General features: G+C 47.5%; 1 protein-coding gene across 2 annotated transcripts in view; it reads left to right on the top strand.

Moving 5' to 3' along the window:
• Positions 1-10,327, top strand: part of DPYSL3 (dihydropyrimidinase like 3) — a 78,218-nt gene extending 67,891 nt beyond the window's left edge. For both annotated transcript variants that reach the window (XM_090020539.1, XM_090020540.1), the window contains exons 9-14: positions 1,794-1,950; positions 5,733-5,874; positions 6,576-6,746; positions 7,805-7,984; positions 8,925-9,087; positions 9,582-10,327. In XM_090020539.1, coding sequence (XP_089876665.1) covers positions 1,794-1,950; positions 5,733-5,874; positions 6,576-6,746; positions 7,805-7,984; positions 8,925-9,087; positions 9,582-9,670 — 902 coding nt within the window. In that variant the 3' untranslated portion in view covers positions 9,671-10,327. The remainder of the gene's footprint in view (positions 1-1,793; positions 1,951-5,732; positions 5,875-6,575; positions 6,747-7,804; positions 7,985-8,924; positions 9,088-9,581) is intronic.
• The last annotated feature ends 5,113 nt before the right edge of the window (positions 10,328-15,440 follow it).

The following is a 15,440-nucleotide window of genomic DNA, read 5'->3' as shown; positions in this document are numbered from 1 at the left end:
GGCCTCTCCCAATGGGCCGAGGCTTTCAGCGGGTGCCTCTGCGCCTTTCTGGCAGTGGGGAGAGTTGCATCTGGCAGGCAGGATGCTTCTGGCAGGGGAAGAAACTGCCTGCACCCACCCAGTACAAACCTACCTGCTCTTGTCCTCCCAAGACATGATAAATGAAGAAGCTGACTGACCTGTTCTCCCTTTCCCTATCCAAAGCATGGCTCTCCCCTCTCTTCTTCCTTGCTTCTGCCTTTGACTGGGAGACGTGCTTTTCTCGTGTTCGAAAGTCTTGGTTCACTGGAGCCAGCCCTTAGTGTATGAGGCCTGAATTATAGGACCTTCCCATTTCACTGTTGGGTGTAGCAGGATCTGGGATTGAAGCCCAACCTCCAGATCTACCCCGTTGTTCTACTCCGCAGGCGTTTGTGTGGATGCCTGAGAGCCAAGCTGGATCAGTCTCGTGGTGGGAATGTGGCCTTAGGGACAGCTGTCATTGGGAGCAGTGCGGGCAAACAGCCTACCTAGTTCTAAAATGGAGATTGGATAAATTTGAATGGGGTGAGATGATGAGGTTGCCTACAATACCTAGGAGTTGGACCCCAACGAGGTCCCTTTATGTTCAATATCCCTGTGTTCCTATAATTAGGGCTGCTGCACTGTTCCCTTTTCAGCTGTTTTTTGGCAAGCGAGTGAAGGAGAAAAAATATATCCTTACTCAGTTATGAAAGGGGCATCAAAGAATACCGCAATTCATGGCCTTGCAGGGAAAGAGAACAGCCCGTTGCATTACAATGATAGGCTTGGAGGAAAATTTAGGGCCTCCACAAATTATCCCAAAGAAACTTATATCCTAGTGGAGCTAACAACAATCAGACAGAGCATTGAGGAGTGTTGCTCAAATCTGTTTGCTGCCAAGGGTGTAGAAAGGGTGGAAATGCTGGGAGGTGGAGCAGCTGTCATTGTGACCAGCATTAATGTTGTAGAAAGCCTGGTGGTCTCTGCCTCAGGCAGTCCAATTCAGTCCTTCACTTGGAGCAAGCTGCAGCATTTGCTGAATGGCACTAGTGTATGATTGAGAGACTAGATGTGTGATCTTGGAGCTGGCCAGACCCTTACGGCATTTGGAAAATATTTACCTAACTGAAAAATGTCAAGAGAAGGAGATGAGGGTGGGGGAAGGAAAGGTAACAGAGAGATAGAAATGAATCGTGATGCGAGAAGTTGAGCCTTTGCCCAGAATACTGAACTGCTGCCCCGTGTCTGGTCCAGCTAAATTCCTCTGCCCGTAACAATCTCTCAGTCTAAGCAACCAATCGGGAGGACCCCTGACTCCTGCCAGGTATTTCCAGGATGCTTTTCATCACGGTACCTGGCAGAGATAACAAGACAACAGGCACAAATCCAGGTCGCAGGATTCCTGCATTCACACTGCTGCTTAGAGTGCTTGGGTGAAGTTTGGAGTAGAGCAGCCCTCCTGGTGGGGCCAGGCTGTCTTGCTAGGAACTCGTGAGGTTGCTCAGTCAGGTAAAGTCTTACAAGAGAGAAGTGACCACTTTCAGGACAAACCCCTAAATTCTGTAGTACCAACAGCTCGAAACCCCAGGTGTTTGAGTGCCAGGACCAGGACTGTACCTGGCCCATTGCCACAGGTAGTCCCCACTGCTGCTTCTCACCAACCTCTTGTGTTCAGGGTCATAAATCAAAAAAGACCAATGTGGAAGGTCCAGTTCGCAAGGGGGAATGTCTCCAAATTTAGCCAAATCACACTGCGTGCTGAGAGGTCCATCTGTGTCTCTCCCCACCAGGTAATGTGGTGTTTGGTGAGCCTATCACAGCCAGTCTTGGAACGGATGGGACACACTACTGGAGCAAAAACTGGGCCAAGGCTGCTGCATTTGTGACCTCCCCGCCCCTGAGTCCAGATCCAACAACCCCTGACTACATCAACTCCTTACTGGCCAGGTGAGTGGTTTGCATTTGGAGAAAAAAAATCTACCTGCCCTCCCCCTGAATACAGTGGGGCCATGAGAACCCAGTTCCACCCAGGCATGAGAGCCTGTGCCTCAGGTGGCTGTGTTGTCAGCGTCATTTGTGAAGGCTACGACTCAAATGAATCAGTGTCAGGGGTGGATTTGGCAGAGAGTATGAGTTTCAACTGAGACACACAGTTAAAATCCTGGACTGTTTGGTGGCCAGCTGTAAAACTGCATTTGAAATTTCCAATGCTCCAGGTTCTGAGAGGTCCTGAGCTGCGGTGTTTGAACTTACAAGCGCAGAAAAGAGAGCTTTGCCTTGGAGGTACTCAGTGAGCAGCTGAATTCTCCATCTCCTCCTCTGCTATGTTGAAAATATGGAGCAAATGACATTTAACCAAGACCTCTTGGTACTTGTGGCCCCATTAAGCTTTACACAAAGGATGGTACCCACCTTCTCCCAGGAGGATGTGTTAACTGCATGGATACACAGAAATGCCATGCAGTACATTAAACCATTTGTCAGCCAGATCTACAACACACACACATTAATGGCTTTACTCCTGAGTGTGTATGTTGAGCAGGTGCTGCTTGTTGGGCATCAGATGATGTTTTTGTTCAAAGCACTGGTAACAGGAATGGTTTCCAGAAAGACCATGCTGTGTGGGCCCAGACGGAGAGGCTTTGCTAGGGGTGTGGGGAAAATGGTCAGGATTTAAAGCATTTGCAATTGCTGTGGTTCGTTCTAAGATTGGGTTAGCCAGCAGTAGCCCAGTTCAGTGCTGAGGGCACCAGCAGTGCTGCCTGCATGTTCCAGAAATGAAATGGTTTCAAATAGTGCAGATTAACATTGGAGGCAGATAGCCAGACCTGTGGTTAAGCTGTAAAATAGTGAACATGGCCCCTCCATAGCCTTATCCATCCCTTATGTCACATGAGTACCACATTTACTAGCTGGAAAAAAGGAAAGAAGGAAGAACCACGTAGCCCTTGAAACCCACACATGCCTGTCCTGAGCTATGCACAGATCACCTCGGGGTACTGCTTCCTTTGTTTGTCCAGAGTGGGTTAGTGTAATAAGAGGCCCCAGTGGGGCTGTGCATTTAGGGAATGTTTTGCCCTGTTGTTAGATTTCTGCCTTTGCAGCAGCTCAGACATATGGCAGAAATTATAAAGGGAAGATGGAGATTATCAGTGGATTAAAACCCAGGTTTGCACACACAATCTGTGGACTCAGCATAATTGCATCACTGCTTTTCTGCTTCAGGCCTGGTCCATCTGGAAACCCAGCAATCACTGTAGTTTCCTTATCATTAGACATGGCTTAAAGGCGGGGTTTATTCCCACTCCACCAAAATGACTTCCTAATTACTGTGCATCCTCTGGTCTCTGCATAGGCAGGAGCCAGGAAGTTTCTAGAGAACAATGTAACAGTTCCTTGCTAAAGATACTCGCTACTTCCCTCTGCTGTCAGAACATATGAATATAGCCAACCAGAGAAAGGAGCTCAGTCACTGAGGGCTTTATTAAGTCTCTCTCTCTCAAGCAGTGATTCTTAATCAAGCTGCTGTGACACCCTGAGATGGCTGGAGATCCTTTCAAGATTGTTACAGGGTGTCATGCAAATATTAGCACTGTTAGGTGTGCAAACATGATTGACAAGAGAAATCCAAAGATTTCAAATAGGAACCCACAGTGTCAGAACCACTCTGACCTGTTATTGTGTTTCTGAATTTTTCGCTACAGAAGAATTACTCTAATATTTTTCCATAGTGGAAACTAAAAGTTGGCATTTTCCATGGGGTGCCTGGAGTCTCAAACAGGTTTGAGAACCACTGTTGTAGAGCAGTTTGAGATAGTGAAGAGTATAGCTCTAACTTGACTGTACAAGCTGCAGGGTTTGGGGTTGTAGCTGTGTTGGTCTAAGGACATAGGCAGGCAAGCTTTTTTGGGTAGATGTGGTATCTTTTATTAAACCAACTGAGTAGTTGGAATTTTCTTTTCCAGCTACTCAGTTGGTCTGATAAAAGATATCACCTCTGCCCAAAGTAGCTTGCCTGCCTACTGTACAAGCTGATGGTTATTAAAGTTTCTTGGAGAAGCTGAGGTTCATTTGAACAAGGAATGTAAATATTATCTAAATAATTATCTGTTTAAACTCTTCTAATAATATCGGTTAATCAATTACACATATTGCACACGTAGGGCAGGTGTTCCCTGCCTCCTCCCCCATTGCCTGCAGGACTTCCCACAAAGTGGAGCCAGGCTCCCCCACTCCCTTCCCCACCCAGCAACAGCAGCAGCAGCATCTCCCCACACTGTCCCCTGCTGCAGCCCAGCCTGGGACCAGCCCTGCGTACTCCTTTGCTCTCTGTGCAGATGGAGGGGAGCCTGCTCCAGCCTGGCTGCCAGCTGCTCTGTGCTGCTGCCCCTAGCTGCACTGCAGAGGGTGGCGAGCGGGCTCTAACCTACTGCAAACAGCTGCCCGGGACTGGCTGCTGCAGTGCAGGGGGAGGCAGAGCTGCATGCTGCTACAGACAGGTGGGGCTTCTTTTCGACCGCTTGCTCCATCTTTAGTGGAAACTAGTCTCTTCTCTCCTCCTCCTCCCACTCTCCTGCCTGCCCTGCCACCTTCCAGTTCCTGCTGAGGCACTGCATGGCTTCCCTCCTCCCCAGCCCCTACTTCCATGCCAGACTTCACCCCACCCTGCACTAACCAATAGCCAATTAGCTATAACAACTTGTTACTGGTCTTACCTGTTAAACGATTAATCATTTAACCATTCACATCCATGTTTTGAACCCCACTTGGTTGCCTTTGGTGGAAAGGGCACCTGTGTGGCCTAGGGTGTACTAAGGGAAGGATGCGGGACTGCAGAGATATGGGAGAGATGCAGTTGCCCAGTAGAGAGACTGAGTGCTGCACCCTCAAGTGTGCTGTACAAGAGAAGTGGGAATAGTGCCCAGCATGAACCCCCCAGCCTTGCCTTTTCTGGTAGCAAACTGACAAGCCTCTAGGGGCTGGAGAATCCCTCTCGACTTTGCTAATGACAGCCTCCTTATTGTGCAGTGTCCTGAGCATGCAACAGGTTTCTTGTTCTGAAGGGCCAGTAAGTTTAGGAGGAGAATGAGACTTCAGAGACACGGCAATGGGAGGAATATCCCTAGGGAATGACCCAGAGGTTTAAAAAATCTGGGAGAATTTTCTTTACCCCTTGTCTAACATAAGAAAAATAATGAAGCTTTGGGGAGTGACATCTGTGATCTAGCAGGGGAATGCTCCTTCCAAAGGATTAATACAGGACTCATCCCCTTGGAGGTAAAGGCTGTCCTGATTGAGGTCAGTGTCCCATTCTAATATGCTGTAAAGTCACAAGGTCCTAGCCACTTATTGCCATTAAGAGATCTGCCAGCAGTTTTCCCCAGAGTTGGGTTATTGCCTTCCTTTCATGTCCCCCCATATTCCAGCACCTGAGGTATTTTGCATCCTTTGTAAACTTAGGTTTGCTTGCATCATTGGCAAGCGGTTCATTTGGACGAAACAGGTCACAGCGCTCCAAACTCTGATTCACGAAGTGGCCTTGGCCGAATGGGAAGAGGTATAAATAGAAAAGAATAGAAATGGAGGAGGAGCAGGACCTGGAAAGAGAAAATGGACAGAACCACGGGCAACCATAGAGATCACTCTGATCCTCCTGTCTCTGCACTTGAGCAGATCATGCTTGAAGCTAAAATATCCTATGTTAACCATTTTGTCCCTGTCCCATGCAGTGGGGACCTGCAGGTTTCAGGAAGTGCTCATTGTACGTTCAGCACTGCACAGAAGGCAATTGGAAAAGACAACTTCACAGCAATCCCTGAAGGGACCAATGGCATTGAGGAGCGGATGTCTGTTATCTGGGATAAGGCAGTGGTAAGAAACAGACCGGGATGATGGGAGGGTGATTCAGGCAAGAACTACCCCAGGGAACAAGACATGGTCTGAATGTCCCTTCTCAATGGCTAATTAGTATAAGCCAAGGAAAGAGGAGAGCAAGACCGTGTCATATGAGCACTTGACATCATTTTGTAAGAGGAGCTAAAACCAGTGAAGCAGGAAGCAGTACCATGGTGTAGTGGAGACTTGCAAGACCCATCTCGTGCCCTGGTGTCCCAGGTGATACAGGAAAGGCACCTCGATTTCCCATCTGTAAAACAAGAATAATGTTCCTGACCCCATTTTTAATGGCTTTGAATCTATGGAAAGGTCTCTGAAAACTGCAGAGAATTATACAGATAAAGCAAACATCTCTGAGGGTTGCTAGGCCCCAGGTTTGCCCTGCCTTTATACCCATCTTCAAAAGCCAAGTACTTCGTAATAGAGGGGTTTTCTTTTCTACACGAATGTGAGGAGATGAGCTTTGCCCTTAGCTTTCAGTGGTTGATCCTTGGTAGATTCTCACAGCTTTAAAGGGGATTGCTGTTTTGGTTTAGACTTGTTGCATTTCTAGTCTCAAAGCTCACATAAGGGACTTACTTGTTTCCTGGATGCTGTTCCCATCCTTCCTCCCCTCCCCTTGAGATACTACTGATCTGTGGAGTTAGGAATGGCCCTTCTGTTTTTTGTCTAAACAGGCGACTGGGAAGATGGACGAAAACCAATTTGTGGCAGTGACAAGCACCAACGCAGCCAAGATCTTCAACCTATACCCACGGAAAGGGAGAATAGCAGTGGGGTCAGACAGTGACCTGGTCATATGGGATCCTGATGCAGTGAAGATTGTCACTGCTAAAAGCCACCAATCAGTAAGTCCTGTGCTGGGCAGGAGAGTACTTGGACTGGGCATGTCTGAGAAGGGTAGCTTAACTATCAGTGGTTCTGTACCTCCATCCAGGAGAGCTGAATCTAAGGGCCCTGAATCTAAGGCAGACATTATTTTAAGATGCAATTAACCAGTTAATCGCATCTTAAAGTGTAACCCAGCTACATGTTCATGCAATTAATAGCATGACAAAAAGCAAAACCGGCCACAAATTATTAAAGAATGTGTAATCATTTTGTGGCTGGTTTCCATCACACTTCAAAATGAATGTGTGCACACGGCACCGTGGTTTGACGGGCTGGTTCAAGCCTCAGTGCAATTCTGGTTCAGCCGATGGTCCACTGATTGTCAGCCAGCTTTGGTGGAGCTCAGACTAGCCTGGTGGATCTAGGCAGCTGGCAACCTGCTACTTGTTAGGCACCTTTGCAGGTGCAGAGAGAGCCCAGGATCATGATCCCTGGCTTCCCCCTACTGGCAAGCAGGGCACAACTGGGGGTCTGATCCCCAATCACAAAATTGGGGTATCCTGCCATGTATGTGTGACATGGTAGGAGGCAAAATTGTAGCAATCGCAGATCAGGTCCCTGCATGCCTTTAATTGAATGTCAGCAGCTGAAGAAAGACCAAAATGGCAGAGTTAAGATGCTTAGCGCTGGGAGGTGGGCAGTACTAACAGCGAATCCAGGCTGGCACCACCTCTTGCTCATTTAGTCCAGGGCTGCACATAACTGTCTATCCTGATCTGAAGCAGCCCGCATTAGGCTTCCTGACACAGCTCAGCTGGTGCAACTTTCTCTTGACCTCCATCTGATAATGCAGGACCGGGCTCCTCACATAGTTCTGCCCGTGCAGCTTGAACACATCCTATCCCCCATTATTCTTGTTTTTGGCTGGGGCTCATTCCAGTCTTTGGCCCTACACAGTTCTGAAGCAGCAAGTGCTGGTTAATGCCCGAGGCTGGACAGCCTGCTACATGGTTTAGTTCCTCTTGTTCCTGGTGCCTCATTTCCTGCTCCTGTTGTCTTTGGTTGTGTGTTACAGGCAGCTGAATACAACATCTTTGAAGGGATGGAGCTGCATGGCGTCCCGTTGGTTGTCATATGCCAAGGAAAGATCATGTTGGAGGATGGCAACCTGCATGTGACACAGGGGACTGGGCGCTTCATCCCCTGCAGTCCTTTCCCAGACTATGTCTACAAACGCATTAAAGCCAGGAGGAAGGTAAGGAAGTGGGGAAGCCCAGGACATGGGAGATTGAGCCGCTGGGTGTGGGAAGAAATTACTACTTCCTGAGGGCCTTCATGTAGACGTAATGGGTGGCACCAGCAGACCTACCTTCCTGAATCATTCTCTTCCCTGGTAGTTGAATTTCCTGCCATAGTAACTGTGCTGGAAGGGCCACACTTTTAAAACCAGCAGCCCAGACATCTGAATGTAATGGTGTATGTGTCACCCCCAAAGGAAGGAAACTGGACAGGGTGTATCATTGGTCTGTTTATGTACAACAGCTCTTCCGGGAGGCCAGGCTGAAGGGCACAGAGTAGACAAAAAATGTCTAAAGGCAGGGGTGCAGGAGAGACCTCAAACTACCTCTTGTGACATTACTCCACAGTGAAGAACTTTTCTGTTGTGCTTCATCGCTTCTCTTAGGCATTCAGACTTCAAAGCTCTAAAGTTAGCTCAGAGAGCTCCACAGACCAACCAGCTTAGGAACCAGAAGCTAATCATGGTAGCATGTACCTCAGCACAGCCTAGTTTGCCTTGCTTCTTGGTCACTTTATAACTCTTTATAAATGGGGACCTGAGGCATAGTAAGTCTGAGGCATAAGTCCCATAGAAAGCCTGTCAACAGACAAGGGGTATGTGTGTGCATCCATGGCAGGCTAAAGGTCTTTAGAAGGTATCTGAGGTGGGTGAGAAGGTGCTGTAAACCCCACAAGCCAGTTAGTGACCAAGAAGCAAGACAAACTAGGCCGTCCTGAGGTGAGGTACGTGCTACCATGACTAGATTGCTTCTAGCTCCTAAGCCAGTTTGTTTGCAGAGCTGTCCGAGCTAACTTCAGTGCTTTGAAGTCTGCAGCCTAAATGCCTAAGAGAAACGGTCCTCATCAGCCTAAGAGAAACAGTGTCATTGTTTCTTCTGTGCTTTGTCTTGCAATAGATGGCCGAGATGCATGCTGTACCCAGGGGCATGTATGACGGGCCTGTGTTCGACCTGGCTGCCACACCTAAAGGGGGAACCCCTGCAGGCTCCACCAAGGGATCCCCCACCCGACAGACTCCTCCGGTCAGGAATCTCCATCAGTCTGGATTTAGTCTGTCAGGTGAGCGTGAGCTGAAAGGTGCTGCTGCTTGAATTATCCCACAGCACCATGTCCCAGAGGATATATAAGGTGGGATTTAGTTGGATTTAGCATAAATGGTGGTGGAGGTGACTAGGAGAGCTGCCCAGCCTAAGGAAAGCCTGGGGGCTTACAGTGTATCTGCACACCTTAAACCCTTTTTTGCCCTAAAGTAACTGGATTTCTGGTCACAAGCCTGACGCACCTACTAAAGGCCTTTTCACTGGCCCCAAGCCCCTTCCTTCCTTGTGATGCGGCTTCTGTCGAGGAGGGAGCTCCAGGGGGAAGTCAGTGCCGCTGCTGGCTGTCGGGCAGCAGTAAGGGATTGTTTAGGGTGGAGCAGGCAAATGGAGAGGAGGAGAGCCTCCGGTGGGGTATGCAGTGACCTTGCACCTCCTGATGGCATGGTCCTCAAGGAAACCCTCTAACCTGCCTGCCTCCCCTCTCTTTGGTTGTTGTTTTGGTCTGAATTACAGGTACCCAGGTTGATGAGGGTGTGCGTTCAGCAAGCAAGCGCATTGTAGCACCCCCTGGAGGCCGTTCCAATATAACGTCCTTGAGTTAAGCACCCAAGCCAGGAAGGAAAATCCATATTCAAGAGAAGGAAAAAAAAAAATGGTACCTTGGTATTTAAGAAGGAAAAACAAATGGAAACCATTCAGATCTGAAGAATCAATAAGCCTCAAGCCTTATGTTTCACAAATGCTACTTGCTACCTAGCTTTAAAGATATTGCTTTGGGGTTTTTTTGTTTATGCATAGCCTTAATTTTTTGTTGTTGTTGTTTTTATTTTTACATGCATGCAAATCAGACCGGTCACTAAGTTAAGAGTCTGTAATATACATGTTGAACACTTGTGTGATGCCGCATCGTAAGAAGGGGACGGAGAAAGCTGGGACGACCGTGACATGAAGAAACTAGCTAGGCGGGTTATGTGGGACTAATCAGCCGTGGAGTTTAGTGTGGGGCGGGGTGGGTGGGGAGGAAGGTCGCGGGGGGGCGGGTTAGTGGGAGGTGAGTAGGGACAAGGTGGGTCTGTGTTGTGTCGGTGTTCTCTTGCCACTCGGTACTGGTCAGATGTAGTCGGCATGGCGTCATGCCTTGAGGCCTGTTGGGAAGCCTGGAGTCATCTCTGTAACACCTCTGTTGCATCGCCTCATGTAAGAGATTTTATTACTTTGTACATTTTATTAAAAAACAGAAAGCAGCTGTTCCTTCCAGATGACTGGCTATGGTAGTTTGTTTTCCGTCTCTAGAATACGAAAAGGGAAATTCTCTCGGTCCCTGACTCCCTTTCTGTTCTGTAAGGAAGTCCAAGGATTACCAAATCCAAGACAAACCTGCCTCTGTCATCTCAGATAGAGCTTGTGCCTTCTCCTCTATGCCCCAACCTTCAGTTTTCAAGTGCCTGCTGGGATCTGAGGGAGTCGCAGCTACTAAGAGCAATCCTCCTTTGTGAGCTCTGTGGCTCTGCAGGCTGCACTTGGGCTGATCTCCTCCTACACCTGCCTCATCTCCCAGTAAATACACATGTGTTTGGCCACTTTTCCTGGAAGTTTGTTTGCAGTCTCAGCCTTTCACAGCTAGGTTCTTGATTTGCGCCCTGTCTTCCTCAGTGCAGGGTAGGACTGTCTCCCTGATATTGCAGAGTTCGTCAGGTGAAAGTTGGTGGTTTTAATACATTCCCTAAATAGCACACGCGTTCACATCCTCCAATTGCTGCTGTCTGGTCTTGTCCATGTTCATTTAATGGCTTATTGTACAATGGCAGGGAACCAGCATCAGCCACAGAACGGAGATGATGGCTATTTTGTGAAGCTGAGCCTTCTCCGCATGGTGGCAGGTTAAAGGTTGCTTCCTTACTGCTCTGTAGATCTAACTGTGTTCACCAAACCTAGGTTTCACCAGCAGTACAGCTAGAATATTAACCGCAGCATATCCCAGGAACAGTAAGGCTTTTCCATTGTTAAATAACCTGCTCCGCATGTGATTGCAGCATCAGGTCAGCGTACACGGGGTGTTTTGGAATCTTTAACTATACACTTTTTGTGTTCAAATCTGTTTTTTGTTGGTCTAGAAATCCTTGGCTAGGACTTTTTTTCACACAGGAGAGAGGAAGAACTGACAATGGTGAGCTCTAAGCCAAAGCCTTTTGGCATTGAACTGAATGTGGGACATTCCCAGACTGCTGTGAAAGACTGAATGATGGGTCCACTCATGCAGCATGCTGGGAGCCCTTTTCCAGGCATTGCTCAATTCTTTTTCTGAAAATACTGATCTTTGGAGTGTGTGCAGCAGCAGGTGGTCCAGTGGTTGACATGCCACTGTCAGGTATAATAATAGTTCTTGTCTTACAGTGATTGCAACCATCACCATACTATCAGTTACTATCTGATACCAGTACTGTGGTGGGAGATCTCTCTCTCCCCCCCACCCCCAACTATACTTTCTGTCCTAAGCATAAACCACAGAAGCGCCTCTCATCTGTGAAAGACTTTGGGGTGAACCAGACAACAAATGTGGTATAGGCTGCTAAAGTGTGTGATAACTCTGGTCCAAGATGGGATGTGGGTATTGCAAGATGAAGATGGCCATAATGATGAGGACAGTGTAAGACTGTGTAGAGGATTAACAGTAACTTCATCTCATCGCTGCTGTCCATGAAACAGTCAGTAGGGAGAAATACAGTCTTCTCTGGCTTTCGTTGCAAAATTTTTTTGGAGTTCTCATCTCTATGGGTTTAATGAGCAAACAAGGAGCCCTTCTCATTTTTCTATCTATTTGGTTTGGGTGACTGGCTGCTTTCATGCATGACCTTAATGCTGCTGCTTTCACAGCAAGAGACAGGCAAAACTGGCCAATGACCCCTTAAGCGCTATTCTGAGAACAGTTCTGTATTGTGTCTAGAGAAGCTTCCACATCCGGGATGTAGCGTGGATGCCAGCAGCAAGACTTAGCAGTACTAATGTGCCACCGCAAGATGGCACTGAGCTACCAGAAATGAACAGCTGCAAGCCAACATACAGGACTTGTTATACTCTGTATTGCAGAGCAGGAGAAACCAGAAGCATTTGTGTGGTTTACTAATGCAACTAAATTAACCCATGAGCCACTGGACTTTGCATGTAAAAATAGATGGAGAATGGTAGGGAAGTTTCTGCTCAGTTAGGTGCAAGGATCCAGGCTCTAACCTAAGGTCCTTTTCCTTCCAGGTTAGCAGCCATCTTACTGAGCCACATCCCCCTTAGCTTGTTCTTGGCCTTCTGACTACCAGGTTACAGTAATAATTGTGCCCACCCAGGTGCACACAGATAGCACCTAGTGAGGGTGCAGCCTATTGGGCAATGTGCGCCTACTGCAGAAAGAATTGGGATCACTCAGTGTGCAAAGATCCCAAAAACTAGCAATTAAAATGGCTGGCTAACAATCATTTTTGGCATGTAATATGAAATAGCATACTGGCCTTAGGCTTCAAGTCCAGGAACAACCATATGCTTAGACTTATATGTACAAGAAGCTAGCTTTGGATAGCTAGCTTTGGATAACTACCTCAGGCGTTGTTCCCAGCAGAGTTACACTGCCACAGAGGTCAGCACAGGCTGCAAAAGAACCATCAAGGTGTCTACCCCAGACAGCACACCCCACCTCAGCTAGGCTTGCCATGGATCAGTAGAACCTACAGGCCAGTTTTGAGGTGTAGGAAACAGCTTGCTGGTCATGGTATATAAGATATATAGCACCCACTACAGAAGGGCTATTAAAAGAAAGAAAAACCTGCAATATACCTGCACTGCAAAATCCAGGAGCTTCATGTTATCTGAAGTTAGAACCTGAAACTCTTGAAGAAACTGGAAGTGATAGAAACCAGAGACATTGTGCATTTAACATGTGCTGTCATGCTCCAGACTTCTACTTTTATCATCGAAGACATGAATCCAGTTAGGTCAGGACCACAGCAACTCTTTGGTCGCCCTGCTCTTCAAAAAGAGGAGCTGTATTCAGGAGAAATATTCGCAGTGACAACAAGAAAGCAGGAGGCAATGCTTTCTTGGGAGCTGACCCTGGAATGGTCAACTTAAGAAGTACACCAGTTTCTGGGGCAAAAGGTTTCTGAACTGTATAATACACAATGAGACTAGGAAAAGAAACATCTGCTACAAAGTGAGGGAAGATGAGGAACAAAGGCTAAGGATAATCGTCACATACCATAACTATACATGCAACAGCTAGGTAGGTTATACCTACGGAGACATGACCAATGCTAACTAATTTTTTGAATGGGTACAGCATGTAACTAGAAGTTCTGCTTGAGCAGTGACCAGCTGCATTGTAAATTGTTGCAAACATCTGTAGATTAAAACACTGAATGCATCAGCTTGTGTAAACCAACTGATTCAGCTGTCAGGGATGAAAAGCTAGGGCGCTAGCTTGAGCAGCATATCTATCCTCTCTCAGGTTGAATGGGAGCTCTTGGCAGCTCCAAGATCAGAAATCAGTGCACAAAAGGGCTGTCCAGTGTCTGGTAGAGGGCTCAGCCTTGGGGTCGTGGGAACAGTCTCTTCTGTCAGGAGTCTCCCCCCAGTGAAAAAAAAAGGTTTGATAAAGCAGTGAAGGTGCTGTAAGGACAAAAGCCTCCAGGTCTCAAAACAGCTCTGGACTCGACAACATCTACTAGCCCGAGAAATACCTCAAGCTCAGGAGCTGGGCAATCTTCCATCATGAAGCACCTAACCCTGTTGATTTGTATCAACCTCCTGACACAAGGTCCCTACATTTAAGGGTTTAATAATGCCTTGGTGGAAGCACTGCCAAAACCAGTTTCAAACCTGACCCCAAATCCTACCTGGGCTTGTTCATAAGATGCAGTAGCAGTTTTGTAGCACGTATAAGACAGAAAACCACAGGACTGACCGCTAAGCCTGGCACTTGTTGATACCGGCTGTTAGGGTTTTGTTCAAAGTACTTTTGGCGATCTCCCATTTCCACAGTATCAGAACATCTCACAAATGTTAGCAGACAATCCCACCACACCCCTCTAGAGTTTGAGCAGTCCCCTTCATACAGCTGCATAACTGGGAGATATAGCAAGTTGTAGAGAAATGTTGGTAGAGTCAGGAACTGAACCAGACACTCCTAAGTGGGTGCATCTACACAAGACGCTTACTGTGCAGTAGCTCAACATTACACAGTAGCATGCTGGTCAAAAACAATGCGCCGGTGCTACTGTGCAGTAACTGTAATTACTGTGCATTTAGTTAGTACTTCATTAAGCATGTACTAAACTAAGAATGACTATAGAAAACTAACTGTAGAAAGATGACATTTTCCAGTAACCATGATCTATTTAATTGCCTGAGGGCAGCTCCATGTAGCAAGCTAACCGTGCCGGGCAATGAATGGCACCCTCACAACAGTCACCAGCTTGCAGTGTGAGAGAACCAGTGTGGCCACATCCGTGTGACACCCTGGTATGGTAGCACGCTAACTAGCAATATAATTTGGCACTGCTAATTAGCTCAGTTAAAACACTGCACAGATTCGGTAATGCTGTTTCTGGTTTGGGAAGCAAGCACGCCACATAGAGCAGCACAGCAGATTCGAGGATGTGACTGCCGGACCCAACAAGCTTGCCATATAGACATGTCCTGACAGGACCAATTTTAATGATGAAATAATTCCTTGCTGGCTCTGACAGCTTTATTGAAATGAGTGGAGGGTCATGCTAGGAGTGTGCAAAGACACAGCACGAACACCCACCATCTTGTAACTGTTCCCAAAGCATAACCTCTGAGAACACACATGGCTACCACGGCCCTACGTGGGGAGGGCAAGATGTTGTCCAAAGCACCTCAACACTAGATGCGGCTGTGCTCCTTGCAGACGAGCCATGGTACTCATCTAGAGGCATCAAGAATTCAGGCCGTGCTATAGCAAATCAAAGCACAGCGTCTGAGTAGCCCCAGCCACTTCCTGAACTGCATTCAGTTGCTCACAGCAGGAGGTTGTGACTAATGGACATACAGAGTGCCTTCAGTGCTCTGAGATCACGGGGCTGGTTTTCTTTAGTGCTGTAAAACACAGGCTCATTCTGATAACACATAAGTGTTAAATAACATCATGAAAAAGAAGCAGACTAACAGATGACAGTACACGCCTCCATATACTCCCGACATGCCTGGATTGCTAACCCCCTCCCTGGCCCCAGCTACCCTTATTGTGCCTGTAGAAAGCAGATTCGTTAACCTGCCTCCATCAGAAGGGTCCAGCCTGGGTTGAACTATGAATGTAAAGTTACTGGCACAAGGAAAACAGGAGGAACTCATGGAGTGAGGCTT

Source organism: Crocodylus siamensis, chromosome 10 (genome assembly GCF_052110815.1).
Source record: "Crocodylus siamensis isolate JL-2025a chromosome 10, ASM5211081v1, whole genome shotgun sequence".
In the NCBI taxonomy this organism is placed as follows: Eukaryota; Metazoa; Chordata; order Crocodylia; family Crocodylidae; genus Crocodylus; species Crocodylus siamensis.
The sequence above is the reverse complement of the archived record's forward strand: the minus strand, read 5'-3'. Positions and strand labels throughout refer to the sequence as shown.